This window comes from Tyto alba, unplaced genomic scaffold (genome assembly GCF_018691265.1).
Source record: "Tyto alba isolate M040663 unplaced genomic scaffold, T.alba_DEE_v4.0 Super-Scaffold_18, whole genome shotgun sequence".
NCBI lineage: Eukaryota > Metazoa > Chordata > Aves > Strigiformes > Tytonidae > Tyto > Tyto alba.
In genome coordinates, this window is record NW_024881280.1 from 30,966,494 (window position 1) to 30,988,552 (window position 22,059).

At 39.0% G+C, this 22,059-nt stretch overlaps 1 protein-coding gene across 1 annotated transcript in view; it reads right to left on the bottom strand.

Moving 5' to 3' along the window:
• Positions 1 to 383: 383 nt before the first annotated feature.
• Positions 384 to 22,059, bottom strand: part of TC2N (tandem C2 domains, nuclear) — a 33,605-nt gene continuing 11,929 nt past the window's right edge. Inside the window, exons 2-12 of the mRNA XM_033010470.2 lie at positions 18,647 to 18,773; positions 17,743 to 17,976; positions 14,384 to 14,548; positions 11,269 to 11,360; positions 10,573 to 10,648; positions 9,596 to 9,696; positions 8,806 to 8,922; positions 7,749 to 7,940; positions 5,732 to 5,846; positions 5,061 to 5,260; positions 384 to 2,698 (exon numbers count right to left, since the gene is read on the bottom strand). Of these exons, the coding sequence (XP_032866361.1) occupies positions 2,588 to 2,698; positions 5,061 to 5,260; positions 5,732 to 5,846; positions 7,749 to 7,940; positions 8,806 to 8,922; positions 9,596 to 9,696; positions 10,573 to 10,648; positions 11,269 to 11,360; positions 14,384 to 14,548; positions 17,743 to 17,976; positions 18,647 to 18,713 (1,470 nt within the window). The 5' untranslated portion in view covers positions 18,714 to 18,773 and the 3' untranslated portion in view covers positions 384 to 2,587. The remainder of the gene's footprint in view (positions 2,699 to 5,060; positions 5,261 to 5,731; positions 5,847 to 7,748; positions 7,941 to 8,805; positions 8,923 to 9,595; positions 9,697 to 10,572; positions 10,649 to 11,268; positions 11,361 to 14,383; positions 14,549 to 17,742; positions 17,977 to 18,646; positions 18,774 to 22,059) is intronic.

Here is a 22,059-nt window from a genome sequence, read left to right on the forward strand (position 1 = left end):
ATCTGGGCAACAAGCAACTTAAATGCTCCAAGAAAAAAAGCACAATGTCTTTAGCCAACTACTAAGAATTCACTGAATTCTTACCTGAAGGCACACACAAATGCAGAAAACCCCAAAACCTGGGAACGAGCACAGGATGAAGCAGTGCCGCAGAGCATGTTCTTCAGAGAGCTCTAGTACCTGCGTGCATCTTGCGGGGAGAGGCCTTATGTAGCTCCTCAGTGTGTTAGCAGCCAACTCCCCTACGTGCAGCACTACGTGAAATATTAGTTGGAATTTTCTCAGAGAAAAAGGTAGGACTTGAACTTCAGTTTGAGATGCTGGTGAACATTGGTATAAAGAATTGGAAAAAAAGGGAGTATTTTTTGTTTATAACTTTTATTATAAACACATAGATTAAATATTAACATAGGAAAAAGGAGACAGTACTAGTTAGGCTTTTAAGAGCCTACATGTCTTACAACAGCCCCGAAAGTCCATTTTACACAGTATCCACTGAGTTGGCAATCTCTGTAGAACCACTGCCATGGTAATCAAAGCCTCCAAACCACTGGGATACTCCCTGTCCTCTCTTTCAAATAGAGTGGCATTCTGCATAAAAAAATGTTAGTTTGCACTTTTGTTTACTGCAGTTGAGCCACAATGAATAAAAAGGATCCACATATTCAAGTAAAGGCACTCCAAGAATATCAGCTCAGTCCAGTTCCTTTTCTCATTTTCCCCAACAGGCCAGGCTCATCCCAAGTGTTGTAACTGGCTGGAAGTTAACGCTGTCAGTCAGGACCCTCTGGGCCTACTGGGAGCTTTGCACAGGGTGTCAGTAAGAGCTAGAACTCATGTTTGTTGTCCGAGTAACATGCAAAAACTTTTTCAGTTCATTTATAAAAACTGGTCAAAAACCGTAACAGGTGAGAGCCTGGGAAAATCCTTTTGTTTGCCCATTTTCAAAATACTAGATTTCAACAACAAAACGGGGATGGTTGAAGTCTTAAAAGCTTCAATTATCAGCTGATTAAAAAAAAAAAATAGTATCTGAGATAATCCATTTTTTCTTGACCCTTACTCGAAGTCAAAAAAGTGAAAGATAGTCCGAGCTCTATGCTTAAATACAACGTGCCTTCCTGTTTTACAAGTGTTTTCTCTGCTCCCCACTGTTCCTTTGCCTTCCAGCAGCAAGTGCTCTCATTGCCACTCTAGTTCATGTCAGATTTTTGAATGGGATCCAAGTTATAAAAAAGATACAATTCTTCAGCATCTGTATGAACATATGTATTTGTACAGTCCAGACAGCCAACAGTGAATGTGTAAGCAGTGTTCTTAATGGAATATATATTTTTTCAAAATCCAGTAAAGTAGCGCAAAGAGATCTGTGCTTTTAGATGTATATATTATTATACACATGACATTTTCCCACCTTAAAAACAACTGTGAATAAACCCCTGAAAGTATGGGAACTAATAGAAAAAATAATCTTAGGATTTTGTAGGAAAAATATAATTTGCAATAAAAATACAGTAATTTTTTCTTGCTAGAAACAAGTAACAAAAATATACTCCCACACATAATTTTTCAGTATCCTAAGGTGTGTAACAAATACTTCTGCAGTAGTAGCCCATCTTTTAAACAAAGTCTGAGTCCCTTACTGTGCTGCATTTGAAATTATATCAAAAAGCACTTATGTCAGTAAATATTTGCTTACTCCTTCATACATGCTAGTCTGGGCTTTAGTACTGTAAGCAAATGCTAGAACATTGTTGATTAGATAGGATGTGGTTTACTTGTAAGAATTCTACTTAAGAAAGGAATTTATCTAAAGATCTTGGCCCTGATCCTAGGCAGGGCCATTGCCTCTTTGTATTATTCCACTGATTCCAACCAGAATTCACCCAAACAGAGCAAGTCTGCAGGGCCCCACTTGCAAAGATCACAGAGAAATGCTTCTCTTTCAATCTATTTAGAGAGCAGGATGGGGGAAAACCCAAGCTATGGGCATGCCAGGGTACTGAACGATGCTTCATCAAAGATGGAGATTAGAAAAGCCTTTGGCTACTTCCTTATTGGTCATTCCCCTTATGCCTTCTCCTACCCTGCAGCTTTCCTACTTGCTCAAGCACACGTTCCTCTGATCAGATGGTGTTAACACAGTTGCAACCCCAGAGGCTCAGAGGTACCTAGGATCAAGCCACTGACCGGACCAATTCCCATGGACTTTGGAGTCTGCCAGAGACAAGACTGCAGATGAGGATAACGTCAGTGACCAGTGAAGAAAACGCCGATTCAAGCTGCTTCTCTCCAAGATTGGATTTCTGTGCTTTTATGAAGCCCAAAAGGGACAAAAATATCTTTTTCAAGGTGGATATTTTCAAATCAAATGAGCACTTTCCCCAGTTCCCAAGTCTTCCTCTTAATAACATTTAGCCAGTATTTCTCTTGGTGAAACTGAATTTTCCCAGTAATCACGGAGGTGTGGTGCAGTGGAGAACTTCTGAAGAACCTGTGTAGACCATATTTTTCTTTTTATTTATACCATTTTAAACAGCACAGGAATATCTGTAGAAAGATCAGTTCTGAATTTCATCTCCAGTCTTCAAGATGGACCAATGCTGTACCATTTAACAACAACTTTTTCAGGGTTGGCAATAGTATCTTTCCACTGCTCTACTGCTTCACTGTTACTGCTATCAGAACTTATCCAGATCTGCAGTAAGAAACAAAAAGAAAAATAAAATTGAGTTTACCTGATATAACAGAGGCCCAGCCTTTATTAGTTCCAAATAAATGCCATGGAAGTGTAGAACAAGATACAACGTGTAGACTGCGACCAAAGCATAATAGCAACAAATACAGTTCTGTTAGGACTAACATATTTTGGCTTTCAGCTGGGAACACAGGGAGTATGGATTTAAATTTAGCCTCTAAAATAGTTTAGAGAACTCACTACATACTAATGTTTCTCTGCTTAATAAGATGTTTTAAGTCAAGCATTCCTTGATCCATTCAAATGCATGTGCTGGGGTCAAGGGCTCATCAGGGCCAGTGATGGCTCTATGCATTCAAACTCCAGTTGGCTGCAAGCCATCTGGCATCCCAAGCTAGCTGTCCAGTTTTTTCACGAGCATTTAAAATTGCACACTCCAACAGCCAGGGCCAAACCTGCATTCCACAGAGGTTACTAACATGCCCGTACCACACACAGCCATGCAGTAAGAGTCCGTTCCTTCTCAGTGTTCAGTTAAGGGATAGTGGCCATTAAATGAGGAAATGAGGTACAAGTAGGAAGCTTTCCCCTGGAACATTATCACCAGCCCCCACTGCCAAAAGAATTCTGCTTATGTAAGTAGGTATCTTTATTTACAGGACTATTTCCTCAAGTCTTCCACGAATGAGTCCTTTTAAGACTTCTCAGAAACCTTCACCATGAAGTACATTTAGCCTACAGTGCTGAGGCATGAGTCCTCTAGAAGTGAGAATAATGTCTTCCAGAATACCACAGACAGCTGATGTTTCATCCACAGAGATTCAATATACAGATTGCTCATGATTAAAGACATGCCTGTAAAAGCAGCCTAATCTAAGTATTGTCTGCTTAGAACAGCATCCAATTAAACATCATCCTCTGAAGAACAAAGTTAATAGATCCAGCTATATTCATCTTTTTCCAGCTACCCAGCCAATTGCTCAAAGTACATTTTTCCCTGAGCCATATTTTATGTCTTCATGTGTTATGTGGCAATGTCTGCCTGCATGAGCTGAAACAACCTTTTCCAAATAACCTCTGAGGAGCAGAAGTAGCTCATTTCCTTCCCCTAAAAATACGACTCATGATTAAATGTAACTCATCAGATTGAGATGACCTCACACATTGCTAAGTGACTGCAAAATCATACCCAGTTATTTTCACCCCTAGGTAGCACAACTGAAAAGAGCTTTTTTTTTTTTTTTTTCCCCTTATTCCAAATCCAATTCCATCAATAGGAATCACTGAAAGATGGAACGTATGTGACATGAGGCTCCATAACATGGAGGAACTTCACATAACTCTTTCTGGCACATCATTTCTGTAGCACATCAGCATCTCTTGTAACTGCATATCTTCAGCAGGCACAAGAAACATCACCAGAATGGGACAGTGCCATTTTCAATACCCAAGAATAGGACAATCCTTCATCTGACAAGGGACATTACAGTTGGTGTCTCAAAATCAATTCTAGATTATTCATTTATGCATATATTAAAATTCTGCTACTAAATCTAGCTGGGTCAGGGAAATCACAGAGCATTAAGAACAGCTGTGGTTCACTGTACCAAGATGAAAAGGAGAGAAAGAAGGGACAGGATGATGGTAAATTAGAATAATCAGGGGAAGAGGACAGAGAAAATAACAAGAGACCAGACTACCAAGTTTTATGGTGGTTAAATAAATATGATCACACAAATGCTTTCAAAGAGATACGACTGAATTTCCAGCTGTTTTAAAAAAAAAAAAAAAAAGAGGAAAAAAGAGCACTCAACAAAAAAATAATTTTTTATTTGGTCACCTATCTTATCACTTGATTATTCATATTTAGACTATTGTGCTGATTTCAGCATTGTTTTAGCCAGGAAGGCAGTCTGATATTGTAGCTGTTGGTACTTTCTTTTACACACACCTGTTTGTAAGTGTATTGGTATGGTAAAACAGCATAAGCCCTGTCTGTACAGTACATTGTAGGTCATGGAGCTCCTGTGAGTGCTATGCTTGTTTTCTGTAGAAAGCCTAGAGGCAAGGAGGAGATCGTATGTCTGACTGTAGAAAGGAATCTTTCACATAGTAATACTCCACACAAAAAAGACTTAGGATTTATTTTAAAAAGAAAAATCAAATGTCAGCTCCCATTCTGATGTTCGTGCATGTTTAAAAGCGTAGTACTATTCTTTCTTGGGTTACATCCAGAAGAGTTTATTAGAATTTACTATTTGGCTATATGCCATGTTATTTAAAGTAGTTTAAAACTCACACCAAAAAACCTGTGGAACTGGATTTTAAGTAAAGGATATCATGCCATTTAGCAGAAACCAACCTGTCCTAAGAAGTGTTTTCTTCTCACTGAGCTTCTGCTGTACAGCTTGATGAGAAAGCTAATTCCTTGTTCAGTTTGGCTAACTGGAAAAATCATCATTTCTCCCCACTTCACTCGGCCATTAGCGGACTTCAGAAGACGAGTCTTCTTCTTACAGACCATCCCTTCTGTACTAAACATTCCAACTTTCACAAAGAAATCTAGCACAAAAGGGAAGGAAAAAGGCATAGCACACAAAGGGTTACTCACAAACACACCCAAAAAGGAACAGACAAGATCCACACGTATGGTTCAAATTGCAGTAATTTCCCAAAAGTCTGGCCAAAAGAACTGTACAATAGCTTTCCTAACTAGTCACACAGAGTATGTTCAATAATATTGAACTGATTAACACAGTAACCAAACAGCAAGTGCAAGCTAATGCTCTTATATGTCAGGATTAATGCTGGGATAAAAATCTTCCAAAATACATAAACACGTAGCTTCAAACCAAACAAAAAGTAATCAAGTAAGACATCTGTGGAAACAAGCCTTGGCAATGGAAATCTACTGCACAATATCTTAGTCTGAGGTTTGTAAGGAATGTTATGAATTGCCAATCCATTAGAGCAGCAATTTACCTGTTACAAATGCTTTTAGACAGGAGGCATAAGACAGCTGATGTAACTTACTTGAAGACAGTGGTGTAGACGAAACTGGAAGGTTTTGTGCTTCAAGAATCTGTAACTGAATCCTCCTGTTTATTGCTTGAAAACAAGTTCCTACTTGAAGTTCTGCACGGCACACCTACAAGCAGAAGAATGTTGCCATAACATCTGGATTAAATTGCTTATAAACTCAGGAAACACAGGAATTCTGTCATATGTTGGGCTCTCACAGTTCTATCTGGGATTTCCTGGACAGAAATATAAGCATGCGTTGTGTACACAACCTGCAGATGCACAGTAAGTGCATCTTGCACTTGTCATAGCTGCAGTACATGTGCTCCACTGATGGACTGCTTATGTGCAGTGCACATATGGCTCTCGTGGGCTGCAGCCAGAGATATCAAACAAATAAACGAGTCCTTGGTTTTCACCTGGGAAAGATTCCTCAATGGCAAGAGCAGAAACACACAGGAAACACTGAACATGCAGCTGTAGCTCTACTGAACCTGGGTGTGGAAGTGAGAGACTAGGTATGCTCCACTAACAAAAAACTTCAGAGTTCTCCTCCCGTACTTTTGAATTTTGCAATATGGAGCTATAAGCAATGCTTTCCATAGATACAAGGCTCCGTCACTTAATGTCATGAATGTTCAGGATGACTGCATGCTGTGGAGTGTCCTATGCAGTGGAATTGTGTTTTACATGCCTACACACATACACACCTCCCCCACATACTCGGAATGTACTGAGATCTCCAGTTTGACTTTTTTTTTAGAATTTTTGCTAGTGGCAAAGTTATGTTGAGGCATCCTCACTCCTCTCCTGTCAGTTGCTAATGTACTCGGAACACCAAGAGCAGCAGGAGAAGACCAGCAGAGATCCAGCTTTCCTGACAGCCTCCATTTAAAAGGACTTTGCTAGTCCTCATTCCCTTCAAGTTCTAACGCACTTCAGTGAAGCAAAATGCATCAAGCGAGAGCACAACGCGTCAGATAAAGAAAAGTCAGGCTCCAATTCATCGAAGAGACCAAAATTCTCTTTGCAGCTCTGCCCCAAAATTTCTGTGCAACCCTGAGAGGCAGCCAGACTCTGAGCTTTGGCTCTCTATTGGCAAGCAGGGTAGTTTGCTGCCTCACAGGGGAGTACAGGGATGAATTCCAGCAGTGTCTGGAGGGCTCTTGGATATAATGGTGAGGAAAGCCAACAGAGAGAGAGAAGCTATGAGATGATTCAGGAATTTACATTGGGATGAAGCAGTTTCTAAAACAGCTTCCTCTTTCATTTAATCTTATTGCTTTTGAAGCAATATGGTTATTCTTGTTAGAACTTAAAAATGTCAAGTGTAGCTTATGTTAGAAATCAAGAGTATCACTTGTATTACTCAGACACACTTAGATAAAATTTGGTTTTGAATTGCTAATTCAAGTTTAATTTGTTGAAAATACAAATGTCTAGACACAATCTGTAAAAGAAACAAACAAAGTGAGGGTAAGGGGAAAGGAAATCCCACTGTGAAAACCACCTGCTTCTTATTACACTAATGGAAATGAACTGTCTGAATTATTACTTCACAGCATGCAATCTGAATATTAAATATATAGCTATCTGCAGTTTCAAGCCACTGAAGATCTTAGCACTTTTCTTCCATAATAAAACCAGATGCCATTTGCTTGGAGCTCTTGCTGTGAGTCCTAAGGATCTTCTGATGCCTTTTGGTCAGAAAAGGCAATTAACTGGTGTCCTTTGCTGAACATTTTTCCAGAATGCCCCTCCATCAAGCAGTGGGCCATGGTATGGAAGAGATTGCTCTAGCTCTTTTCCCAGGAACATCTGCAGTTTGTGTCTAGAACAGCTACATACACAGTTCAAAAGTCTGCATTTTTGTCCTCATCAAAATGCCTTTTCCCAAGAAAGTGGAAAAAAAGAAAAGAAAAATCCTGTTTGTTGTTAACATGAAATTAGTACTGAATTATTTTACTTTAAATTCCAGCAACTCTTTCTAGGTGATATAACAACATACTTTTGCAGTATTGCCACTTACAGGTGCTTTGGAAGGAGGAGATATATCCAGCCAATGACTTGATTCCTCTGAGCTGAGCTCCCGCAGTGCCAAGGAGCACTCTCCAATTGTTTTTTTCCTGGGAGTCTGTGTCTGGATTTTAAATACCAATCTGACAGCCTGCAGGCTTTGCAGTTTAATAGCAAATACAAAAGTTTCCATAAATTCTATGTCCTAGAAAGAAAAACAGAGGGGTAACAACACCATTGTAAGAGTTGCACCAAGCCTGAAACCTTGAAAACAAGGCTTCCTGGTCCTATAGTCACTTCTGGCTACCATTTTAGCTTGCCATGGAAAAGTCTGCTTTTACAGTGATAAGCCTCCACAGACTCACCACCTCACTGTCACACCCTGGCAGGGACAAAGCTCTGGATTATTTTTCACCACCGTAACGAGTTGAGGCCATCTCTTCTGGAGCTTTACAACAGCATACACACATCGCCATCGCCAATTCTCCTGGAGCCTTCTGCTTCTGCCTCTCCTGCTAATTTTATTTTGTTTTACCTTTGACTCACAAGGGAGGTTTATGTTGCTTTACCTTCTACCCCCTTAAAACTGCCACTATCAGGAGTCTTGTCCCATGCAAACAGTTCTTACTGCTTTCTGTAGAGAGGAAGTATGAACTTTGTCTTCCGGCCTAGTGAGAGGCAGAACATCATCTACCTTCCCTGGGGTGAATGTGTACCTACAGGTATGCCCAGTTTTCCTCTAGTCCCCCACCACTGAGTTGCCAAGACCAGCAACTCACAGGTCAGCCCCCCATGAGCCTATCTGTCCTGCAGACTTGGGAGAGAATGTGGACAGCAATACAGTGCAAGAGAGGATATAGGGGGAGGAAGAGGAACAAGGCTTTTAAGAGGATTTTGAGAAGTTGAGGGTGGTGGGAGGAAGTAACCTGAACCTAGGCAGCTACCACAGCAAGTATGGCACAGGAGTAGATGTTTGGTCCATTTTAAAAATCCATTTACGTTTTATTTTGGGGGGGGGGGGGGGGGGAGCAGGGAGAAGCTTTCTTGGTGTTTTCCTTGCCTCTACTTACACTGCACCCTTCCTTGGCAGAAGATTTGAAATGCACTGGTTTGGGCAGCATGAGAACTCCCTTGACACAGACACGAGGATTTTCCCCACAGCTAGAAGGCCAGTTCAGGTCTTTGCACTGCAACATTGAAAACACAGTCAGTTTAGACAATCTAGGACTCTGGCCTTCAGACAACTTAGAAAGTCTTCTACACTCTTCCAGAATTACGCATCATTCCTGTAATATTGAATGTAAATCAGAGCCAGTGTAATGATTGTGTACTTCAGATTATTTAATAATTCATTTTCACAACCAGAGAATAAAATAAAATTAAAAAAAAAAGTTATTCGGTAGATCTTAATGATTTCACTATGCGGCAATTTGGCAACAGATAAATCATTAAATCCCTTATATAGTATTTATCACTTGATGTAGTTATGAGACTTCTGACTACTCAAGAGTTCAATTGCCTAAAAATTATTCACAGTTCCTGGAAGTTTATAAAACAGGCAGCGCAACAGTATCACATTAGCTAACAAAAATATATATTATTTTTTACTGTTGACTGCAGCAGAACAGAGATTGCAACAGGAGAAAAAATAAAAAAATAATAATAACAAAAAAGGTACTTTCAATGAAGCCCAGTACTACACTTGACTGAACTTTGTTCATATTAATCCTTAGAAGTAATTTCCTTTTTCTCCTAAAAGTATTCCTTAAAGTAACAGAGAGCCAAATTTAATGAGAATTAACACTAAGTATAGTAAAATATCTATTTGAGGAAATAATCAAGTTATTTATATTTGCTTACATGTAAAACTGTGATCCAAATCTGTTCTACAGAAGAAACATAACACAACTTCACATTCAGTCTTCCAAAGTCTCGTTCATCACCTGATAATGTAATAGTATCTGTGGAAGAAAGCCAACATTCCAAGAATAAGGGAACTGATTAGGTGGACTGCCTATCTTTGAAAACTTCTCTCACAATAAGTTTGAAATATCTTAACAGGTACATTTTAAGGACAAAATATCCATGAAGTCCTGTGGCCTGACCTTCTGCATAACTACAAGCCTTCAAGTTTACCCCAGTTATCTCTACTGAATTTAACAACTTCTGTTGTACTCGAACAACTTCTAGGAAAAAAAAAAGCATGTGCCTGAGACACCCAGAACACATTTCTGATTTATCACTTCCCATAGATTAATCACTTTTGCTGTTAAGTTAATACATTGGCCTGCTTTTTATCTTTCTCAGATTTCAATTCCAGCCTAGTAAACATTTTAGTATTATGCTTTTCTCCAAGTCAGAGGAGCCATTTAATATCCAGCATTTCTCTGTCATGACTGAAACCAGGTCAATGCCCCCTCATCTTCTTTTTGAGGAGACTGACTGAAATTCTGACTTCCAGCAGGGTGATTTTCATGGGGACTTGATTAATTTTTAACTGTTTACTTTGCAGTACCTCCACTTCTTCAGCGTTCTTTCATGAATAAGGACACTAGGTGTGCATGCAATATTCTTGCCTGTCAAATTCTCAGTGTCATATGGGCACGGGATTCCAGGCACTTCCCACAGAAAAAATACTGCTACATGAAAAAGGACTAGAGCTGTGACCAAGGTGCTACATTCTATCCTAACAGAGCATCTGTAATTTCTTAGTCCACTGGGGTAGTAAATCCAGAAATGAATTTTTCAAAAGCATGAGAATGCAACAGTAGAGACAGCTTAATGTTCCAAGTGAAAAGGGAGATATTTCATTACAAGGTAAACAAACCAGACATTACCCAGACTCCTGCTACTGCCTTGTGAATCCTTCCGGGAAGATGTACTGCTAGGCACACTGGAGACTGAATCGTATCTCTGGGGAAGAAATAAAAAAGTCACTTCATTCAGAGCAACAGATGCGAAAAGCCAGAGATTCTACCATCAGAGAAGACATGACGAAAACAAAACACCACCCAATTTCAAATAATTATCTCATTTCCTACTAATCTCTTGATCTAGCAGCATGGAATTACCACTTTGACACAAAGAGCTAATGCAGGACACATATAGCCAGTGCAGATTTTTTTTTTTTTTTTTTTTTGCTGATACATATGCAACTTCATCTCTATGTAAAAGATGATTATTTGGGGAAAAAAAAAAGCAGTGTTTTTTGCATCAATGGAAACTTACAGTGTACCATTTTGCAACTGATCGGAGAAATCACAAGATGATACACCACAACCTCATGTCTGTCTCATCCTAACAGCCTACTCAGGTTTCTCAACAGCTGCGTTGGGCCAGAGCAGCAGTAAGTCATAGGAGACATCAGGAAATAGCTTCTTAAAGTTGGTCAAGGCATTGAACTTTTCCCTCTAGTCCTTTCAGTGCATAGTACAATACCCTTCAGTGTTTACTTTGAAAACACAATGCAACAGGAACAGATACACCATGTAAGCTGAGTTTCCAGTATAACCTAAATTTCAAGGGGAACTCACTTTCATGAATCGATGAGGTGGGCTTCTGAGATCAAACATTGAACGACTTACATCAAATGATCCAGGCAAAGCACTAGGTCTTAAATCACTAACTAGAAAGAAAAAGAAAATAAAAATCAGGTAAGCATCATTGCTAGGAAAAAAAAAAAAAAAAAGCAGCTTTTAAAAAATTTAAGTAGACCTATGGTAGAATTGAAACCTAGCTAAGTAATATCTAAGGAAGGACGTCAGCACCTTTCCCCACTTCCCCTTCCCAAAACCCTTTCCTGATATGACAAAAATAGAGAGAACAAGCCATCCAAATATCTTAATCAATTCTCTCTTTGAAATACTTCAAACTTACTGGTCACATTGGTAGCACTGGTAGAACAGGGAGCCAGCTTCAAAATTATTTCCTCAAGAGAAATGTTTTTTTTTTAGTAGATACTTTAGCAAAACAGGAAAGCCTTGTCTTTAAATCCAGTCAGCCAGCACTGGGGTCTAGCCCACTGGCAAAAACATGCTGCCTGCTAAACGTGGCCTCATCTCCCTGGCTTTACTGATCACAGTGTCTAAGCACCATACTGTGCACCGTTACTACATCTCAGACAAAACAAGCCTTAACTCTAAGATGGCAAGTACTTGTTATGGCACAAAGGCAAGATCTTTATTTTATAGAAGGGTAGTTTCCTCAGTAGTTGGAGGTGATTAAGTAGATCCTATCAATTTTCTTTTAACCCTGAAGTAATACAGAGCATTGTCTATGCAGCAACAGTAGAAAATGAGGGCTAAATCAATGTCACTGTTTTAGGAATCTTTGCTGACTCCAGAGTAATGTCCAAGATATTTTTAAAGCCTCCCAACTTCAAAACTGACCCATACTGAAATGAATTAAAGCACTATGGTTCAACTTCTAGAACTATCTGATGCAATAAATTGCTTTTTGCTGCAATGCTCTGTTATAGTATTTCAGAAGACTTCCATTACAATTCACAGGTCATAGCTTAATAGAATTATATCACTCATTACTGAAAATTTGTTTTGTTTTTATTGCTATCAAAAGAAGTAGTTAATTATGCTTATTGTGAGATGTGAAAATAAAGAATAATTTTTTCTTTTCCCAAAGAAGAAAAAGAGACCAGTAGATAAAGAAAGTTTTAACAACCCATGGGAGAAAAAGAAAAGCAACAACATAATGTAGATATAATTTGATGAAGGGCTGTATGTCTGGAAGAAGTTACAGATTCTCTCTTGTGCATGACAAAAGGGCTGAGTTGTTCACTGAGTCTGGTGTAGAAATAGCATAATAATATCATACGAGGCCTAGAAACCTTGTTTGATATAATAAGGGCAAATAGGAGAGACCAACCCATTGCTTGATTTTAAATTGATTATGGTTATGGAAATTCCATATTCAGTACTCATGACTTTCACAAACTACTGGGAAACATCCACTAGAGCCTACAGGTTACAAGTCACTGAAATACTTTAAAGACAGTATGATCTGCTGTTTCTAGCAAAGCTGGTTAAGTTTTCAAAGAACATGGAGGTGGGGGCGGGGGGGGGGGAAGAGATGATGCCTTTTTCAAAAACTTAAATTTTTAATGGAAAAAAGACAATTTTTACACTGAGAAAGCTGTCTGTAAAATATAAAAAAGAAAAATTTTAACCATAAAGATATGTTGTTTACCAATAACAACTAGAATTTTGGAAAAAAATAGTAATGAATTTATTTTTCAGTTTGCTTGGTTTTGGGTTGTTTTTTGTTTTAAAGATGAAGAGGAGTGACTTCACATGAAAATTCCAGAATTTCACTTCATACCTTCCAAATAAACACATTCTGTAGTTCTCAAGCCTGCACACACGTAAAGTATCATAGCACTTGTTGCAATAAAATAGGCCTCGAGTTTTGCTTAAATAGTCTATCGATACACATGAAGAGAATCATCTAGCTTTTGAAACAGCTGTCAAGTCCGGAGGAGGAAAGCATTTTAGAACTGTACTCCAGACACACTGAAGTGACCTTTCTTGTGTTTAAGCTTAGTAAGACAAAACTAGTGAAATGTTTATTTAGCTTGAAGAAAAATGGAAAAAAACAGATGATGAACTGAAGGGAAGATGTTCAGGACAGTTTTATAAAACCCATTCGGCTCCCACCACAGGTGCTTACAAAGCCTAGCAAAACCATACGTGTTAAAGGCTGCTAAAATTCTACATGTGTGTTGTTCTCTTAAAAAAAAAAAAAATACATGGAGTAGTCTTTTCATGTAGTCTCTATGGTGATTTAGAATTATTTTAAAAACAGGACACACACTGAGACATTTCCCCCAGCTGTAAAATAAGCATGCTATACCATTCTAAATAACACATCTTTAAAAATGCATGCTGTTGCCAGTTTCCAATTTGATAGAGGTGTGTACCTTTAGAGTGAATGAGTTTTCTGAATGCATTTGCATCACTTATTCATCTACTTTACTCTAAACAGCATTCATTATAGGATACATATGCCAATGAACAGCACAGAAGAAAATTTTTACCAAGGCAGCCATACACTTTGTATTTTAACTTTTACTACCTCACAGCTCTTCCTGGTTCTTAAACACATTTATGCAATGAGAAGTGGGGACATCTCTGCACCTTCAAAAGCAAACTACAAAAAAGCTGGCATACACCATCACTTCCCATTTTGCACCTGTTATTATCACCTGCTCCTGAATGTTTTTTTGGTGCTTGTTCCTCTCTTCATATATATACACCTCAGGCATTCCTCCGCTCAACATACTGCCCAACTTCCTTTTTCTGTCTCCCCCAAATGCTCCTATTACTAGTAGCTGGAATCGCCAGTACTGCATCCTGTTTTGGATTGAAGGCAGCTCCACTAACTTGCTTTGCCTTCACGTGATACATGCAAACCTCGTTATGCCCCCAAAAGACAGAAAGTAACAGTGCAGTTGGAAATCAAGCAGACCTTGCTCCACAGACTGATTCACCAACCAAGAAGTGTCTGCAGCATCCAGACCAGTTTGAGAACTGCTACGGTCAAACATGTCTTCTGTAGACTAATGGCTTTTTTCTCTTACCTATAAACCTTGGGAAAGGGAGGAAGACAGAAAAGTAAGCATGTGGTCCTTCTCACCTGATCCATATAATTTCCTGTGATCTGATTTTGTTTGGAAGCGCCTAGTCAGATCTGGCGAAACCCGATGCTCCAAATAGAATGGGTTGTACACATCATAGCGGGGCCACTGGTACACGCCGTGCAGTTCTGCTTTCCGGTCACCAAATGAGGCTCTGGCAGAATCTGCGGAGCACAAATAAACATCAAATGCAAGAGTTCCAGACATAACACATGCTGCCTGGCTTCATAAGGCAGGCAGAGTGCCTTCAGGGCAAAGGACAAAATATTTCAATATTACCTACTTCGGGAAAAGGGAAAATAAAAAAGTAAAGAAAACACACATGCACATTATGTCAGATTGACACAGCGTGCTAGCAAACACTGGAATTAAATTGGCCATAAAAAGCTATGCATACCCCCGTCTTGAAGTTCCACAGTAAATGCCTAACTAGTTAAAATACAGAAGGCTCCAAAGACAGACAGCAAGACAAAAATTAACAGGAAAAGTAAGTCCATGTGTACAGAAAACCTCTGACTAATTTGGCTACCTACCCCCAGCACATTCCTACTCAGCTAATGGACCCCCAGACCTTCAGGAGGGTCTTGTATAGAAAGAGAGTGCAACTTGTGACTGTAGTCTCCTTGTCATCCAATTTCCATAGGAAGTCTGTCAGTAGTAAAATCACTGGTCCAAACTGACTTGAATTGTTGGCTCAGGCACAAGTAGACAGATCTGAGAATGTTTGAATCCCGGCCCTTTACTCAGTCCACTACAGCAGAGCTGCCCTATTTTTATTTCCTTTATTTATAATAATTTCAGAAAAAGCATGCACATCTTGGTCACCAGAACAGTAAAGAACACTGCTGTAGTGCATCATTTTGTCTGTCTGGAGTGAAAATAAGCCATGTGTACAGTAGAGAATGGGGATGAGGTGACCTGGACTCTGCCAAGGTCTGACATTTGCTTCCATCACTTCATCTCCCTGAACTTCAACCTAACTGGTAAAAAGTTCTTCACCCCAATACAAAGTACCTTCAATTCCACAAGTGTGTTGCACCATAAGAGGCAAACTATGATTGCTGTAAAAATCCTTTCCTCCAGGTGTTAGCAGAATAAGTAAAAAAGAATAATAAAATCAGTGAGATGGAACGTGAGATATGATAACGAAAGAATTCAAATAATGGGCTTGAGCATGACGTAAATTGGGATGAACGCTAGAAGTGAGGCCATAAAGAATTGCTACACAGCAGATGACGGAGAAGTCAGTGCTCCAGACCAGGAGCACTTCTTCCTGCTAGCTTACTTCTGTGAGAGCATGAGACACACTGCAGTGAGTATTGAAGAGAAAGGCTGCCAGAACTTGATTGCTTTCAGAAGGGATGCCAAGAACTAACACTGAGTATGTCCTGTTTCGCTGAAGGAGTGGAACTGAGAGCAGAACTTGGACTTCTACAGATACTTAACAACGGTCTAAGAAGCAAATACTCAAAACACATTTTTTGAATATGCTGGTGCTTTGTCTAATGTGAAGAAGGAATGACAGCACACTTCACTGTATTTAGTAATTCTCCCTAAAAAGTAAACTTTGCATTTTTAAACACAACTTCAATGAGGCTTAAAAAGTTGTACTTTAAAAAATAAGTATTTCTATTTGGAAAGAGAAATGGAAGTTGCCTACTTGACATAAGAGGCACTTTTCAAATATTTGTTCAAGAATTTAAAATATCTGCTAGAGACAGACAATTATGAGGAGTCAGGTCATCCTGCTAGAAGATCTACCAGCTTTATAGCCTAAAGGCCACTTTATTCACCAGGTCCTTCAGCAATAATGATGAGGCAGAATTCCCAGCGACGATAAGTCACTGGTGTGTAAGTCACTGACTGCTAAGATTGTGTAGAACAGCATGAACAAAGAAAGCATTTATCTAAAGGTTGTTAGACATATCTTCCTTCTCCCTGGAGAACACATGTGCCTCAGAGTCCTTGATGGATTTCTCTGGAGTATCTTGAGGATGAGGTAGGACAAAGCGAGGCAGAGCCTGAACCAACAGCACCCAGTAAGAAAGGGGATTACCAGGAGCACGTCCTGCACTTCCATACCTTGTCCAAGTATGGACTTACAAGAACTAGCTACTGAAGTAGCAGGAAAGTGGGGAGGCTGAAGGAGATCAGTCTCGGAGATGAAGAGGACCTGATATGTTCCACCTCCAGCTAGTAGGTTGCCTGTCCGTATGTGGTAAGGCAAACATCACAAATAAAGCCCACTAAAAGGATCAGGCACAGAATTGCCAATCTATACTGAATATTGCTGTTAGGCTGATTAGCTTGGCTCTGATGCCAGTGTTACCAGCAGGGATGGGTGAGGAGGAAGTCTGGTAATAGGCCTGCAGGAGTCAAAAAGAAGCAATAACAAGGGAAAAGAGAGAAAGGTAAGAGTAAACCCACACAAACACAAAAAAAGTTAGATCGTACTGCATTAGTTATTATGCAACATGTGGTTGACTTTTTTCAGTTATTAAGGTTTCCACCCTCGGAAAAGAAATCCAATCACGTGGGACTAAAATCATATTACCAGCTTATTACCACCATCATTGTGGCAAAGCAGCTCTAGAGAAAACAACAGTTCAGGTATGCCCCAGCCAAAATTTTCCTTACCTAATTCTAGGCATCTCGTAGCAGGACCAAGAGCCTAGCAATAGCAAATGCCCTGTCACTTATGTTACCAGGCCAGGCTCCTATTCTTTTAAAACACCACCGTGCCTAAATGTCATGTACATAATTTTGGCAGTCTGAGCATGGGACTAGCTGGCACAGGTTGAAGCACAAGATTGTTGTGAAACAAAGAATCATAGTATCATGTGCAACCTTATGCCACCGAGACCTGTGACCCCTGGTCTCCCAAAGAGCAACAAAAAGAACAGTAAACAGTAGGGGTAAAAATTCTGCCATTTAGTAGCACATGCTATCTATGGGCAAAATTTGAAAAGGATGATGTGTTAGTTTGTTAAAACATATCAGTACATTGAACATGAAAGCCAGACCATCCTCCTTCTTTACTGGAGTAATCTGGATGCTGGGGATGTGCTAGGTCTTTCCTTGCCTCCAATAAATTATTTACTGAAGTTTCGGTTTCCTTCCAGTGTTTTCCATTACTTTTCAGTATGAGCACTGGTGTGCAATCCTCCTTTTCAGCTTTATACATGCAACATCACAGAAAAACATAATGGGATGACACCCTTCCCAAAACCTCTCTGGGTGTCCAAAGAGAAAAGAAACAAGACCAGGCTTCTAAAAAAGTTCTGCAAACATATGTTTTCAGTAGGAATATTTGACAACTTTCAAGAGGTAGCAGAAGCTAGTGCTGTTTATATTTTACCTTGAGTCCCTCCAGCATGTGAAATACTAGGAAGGTTCTTTGGCTGTACATAAGCCAGTTTGAATGGAGGGACCACAAATGGTACCTCCTGACCATCCAGGGGCAGTTTAGAAAGCAGATAATCCTCTGAACAGCCAACTTGACGCTTCACTGACACAGAAGACAATGGAGGCTTCTCTACAATAGTTGGCTTGCTTGCGGCTCCTGCTTCAGATTCCTGCACCATGGAAACTGCTAAAAATAAAGAGCAAGAAAAACAGACAGTCCACATGTGCATTAAGTTTTGAACAATACCATGAACAGTTCTCTTATTTCACAGGATCTGTGCTTCATACGTTACTTAATGGCTACAGTTTTACCAGCATTCAGGATTAGCACCTGGTAAAGATATTCATCTTCACAACACCTGTACTGATCCAAACTCTTTGTTACCCAAGCCTCTATATTTATAGCTACTATACTCTTAAGTGAATTTTTACAAGAGGAACACTTGCATCTTAGAAGAGTTCTTCAAACAACTAAGACACCAAAGGAAATCCTAACAGCAAATCCCCAGGGAGTTGGGAAAAAAAAAAAAAAAAAAAAAAAAGTGTTCAGTCTTAGACTTTGAAAGATACAAGACCTTTACACAACCTTGGGTAAAAAAAGCTGGCTTTTTTGGACAGCATTCTAGGCTGCAAGGAGCAGACTTCAGACAAGTGTTATTTTTCAGTTCCAATTCCAATTTATAACACTAACAAGCATGTGTTCAATCTCCAAGTGGAGGTATGGAAAGTATTTGGGATGTTGTAAAAGAATTCAAGTTTATCAGGGGTGACACAGTCATTTTATTAATGGGAAATCTCATCATTAATGGAGCCAGAACAGAAAAAACCTTAGTAGATGTCATTATGTCTGAACTCACGATCATTTTTTTCTTTTTCCATGCAGAAACACCATTTACAGCAGTTTTTTATACATTCTGTTGCCATTGTTTTCAGTGTTGCAATTTAGGGGAGTTCACCATCAAAGATCTGGTGTAGTTATCAAACCTGAAAAACACAATAAAACAAACTGTAGTAGATGGGAATAACTGAAATAAAAATGCTGTATTATCAGTTATTTAATACATGATTGCTTATTGGACACAGTCCTGGGGTCAATGAGAAAGTTACTTCAGTCATGAAAGGATCAGAGCCATCAGATCGTTCTTACTGATGTGATTTTTTTTATATAAATGCACAAGGAAAGAGATAATAATTTTAATGTACAGCATCCAAGTACTTTCAGTGACCCACTCAGACAGGTCCCTGTCTTTCAAGAACACCAAAGTTCTCCTCATATTTGTGTGTGCCACTGGAATTTGGAGTTTACTCAGTTTTACAGCTGTTTTGAAGTGGTCTTGTCAAGCCATTTGCAAGCTGTGTTTTTTATTTTGTTTCCCTTGTTCATGTTTCTTCTGTCCTCTTTCACTCATGTACTATTTTCACATACATCCATACGTGTTTACATTTTTCATTCAACATACTCCATACTTTACATTTGAAAACACTATGAATGATGCCAAAATTGCCTTCTTTGAGGAACTACTGCTTTCTCATAATTGTATACACATGAAGCTGAAGACCTGTTTTATTATATAATTGTCTGCTATGCATACAGAAATAGAGCGCGTTGACTTCCAGCAAAATAAGAGGCATGTAATCTACTAAAGAATGAGAACAAGTCTATGACAGCTGGTTAGCATTAAAATAACTTTATGACAATACTAACTGGCCTCATTTAAATGTCTTTATTCATATCCTTATGTTCTCTTTTCAGAGGGACACAGACAGCTGTGTTGCCTCGTGTCCAAAACTTTAGCTGTCTAAGTCTAGTCCTTTTACATGTACCTAAAGTACACAGGGTTCTTTGTAGAACATACTCAAGACATGATTCCAACTCCACAGACACCAAACAGAACATGAACATAAGCTGATGGGACAGGGAAGACAACGAGAGAAAGGGGGAAAGCACAGAGAGAAGATGACAATTAGACAAAAATTGACATGTTTGCTCAGTTATCTCAATAGCAAGAAATTGCTGAAAACAATTCTGTGCTGGAGCACAGAAGCCATTCCCACCTGCAGCTTGAACAGTGCCATCATTTTTTTTTGTATGTGTATTGTATGTGAACCACAGAAATACTGTGGAAATAACACTAATCTCCTCAAAACTTTTATTTCTTTAAGAGCCACTCAAAATTCTGATGGATGTCAAGTGAGTTATTAAGCTACGGACACTTCATCTAACTTAAAAATGCATGTGCTTTCTTGTCTTAACATTATTTATTTCCACGGGTAGGGTGCAACTGAAAGTTATCAATAGATGCATCAACTTGCAAATACTGACCAAACACAGCATATACTTACTGACCTGCTCTTCTGAGCTCTACAGTACCTCAGCATTGCTATTTATGTTTTAACTTACAGGTTTTCCAGAGTCACTGAGAGCATGTGTCTTCATGAGGAAGCCTTGAATTAACTGTTATCTTTAAAATACTGATGTAAAATATAATGAAGGTTTATTGTTACAACTACATAATTGTTCCAGAATTATTCTTAATCATGTGCTACCACAAGGTACCGATTAGAAGGAAATTCTTAAAATATATTCCCATTAGATCTAAACCCAAGTAAACCACTATTCTACCGCAACAAGGACCTAAGGGAATATTTGGTTTCATACAATTTCTCTGAATAATTTTTGCTGGTTTTACCACTAAGTGACATTAATTATTGCTTCTAGTTTTATACCGCTCTTTGTGCTCAGTAAGACCAAAATGAACAAAATGCAAGTGACCCGAATATAAAAACCTCAGAAGTAGCCTGAATACTGGTACACATTGTTCTGGAAAAAAGAACACTACTTTAGGGGTTAGAGGGTAGTCACTAACCAGACAGGGCCGGGGTGCAGTAGTCTGCTTTAAAAGGGACACCATTATTCTGCACAGAATCCATCGGTCAGTACCGGCCCTGACCTCAGAATTGCCCATGAATGTAAGTACAGTATGAGATCTACATTAAGAATCTTCAGAGGTGATGACACCAACTGCAGAACCTGCTCTGAATCTTTACAGAAGCACAAAAAAAGAGGCACAGGAATTTCTCATTACATTCTCCATGTTTCTAAGGATGAGAATTTCACTACTGCTTCTCCCTTGGGAGGAGCACTCATGACAGCTAAGCCTGCCACAATTCAAAGTTTACTTTAAGGTTCCCTTGCAGCTATTTTCCTTCCCGGCTGTTATCAGTACACAGCTGGAGCTAATATGCTTTACTCTTGTTCCCCATGTTTAAACTGGGCTGAAACAGCTGCTTTGTTTGCCCTAAGCTTTGCAACAATGGTATCTAAGCCTCAGTGGCAGTTTGCGCAGGCAAAACAGTCTTTTATCTCAAACTGTCCAGATTGAATTTATTCGCTACTGCTGGTGAAGAAACCAAAATGTTAGTAACCGCCCTGCTTTCCAGCTACATAAAGTAGAAAAATTAGTTTTTCTGCATCAGAGAAAATTCAGTTCAAGGTAGTAACTTCTTACCCCAGAATTGTTTAGCTGGAACTATTAACATGAGCAAATAAACAAATGTAAATCATCTGTCAAAAGCAGTTGCCTTTCCAGCCTAGGGTTGAGTGCCTTACCTAGAAAGAAAGGGCTACATATGGGTATTGAGGACGTAACAGTAATAATGCAATTCTACATCTTTTGTGCTTTTATACATAAAAAAAAGACCATGTTTTTCACAGGAAGACCAAGCAACCTGTGACAGTCTTTGTCCATTATCTTTTGTTCCCCATTTATCTACATGCAAACTTTCATTCATATTTTTCTATCTGAAGACAAACATAAAGCAATTCATCACTGCCTATTGTACAGAAGAGAGTACACTACTCACAGATTACTGTTTTGTAGGCATGGTAATATCAGTAGTCAATGCCAAAGTATATAGACACATAGCTTAGAGTTTCCAATTCAGTTTCAGCTTAAATTTTGAAAAGAAAGTTCCAAGAGTGAGAGACTAGAACACGGTTTACACTTTCTACAAGCTTAAAAACGTAATGGTTTCAGTGACAAAATTTGCACTTGTGTTCCTAGACTTATACCACAGCCACATTACAAAATATGACAGCATTTGCTGAGGAATAGATCATCTAGATACAGTCCTCTCTCATTCTGCTTGGAGTACTCTGCTTTGTCTGTGAAATCACAACATGGGTGGTCTCAATTGCTTTTTAATGTTTTAATTCACTTAATTAAGCTACAGAGATAAATACATATATATATATATATATATATTATTT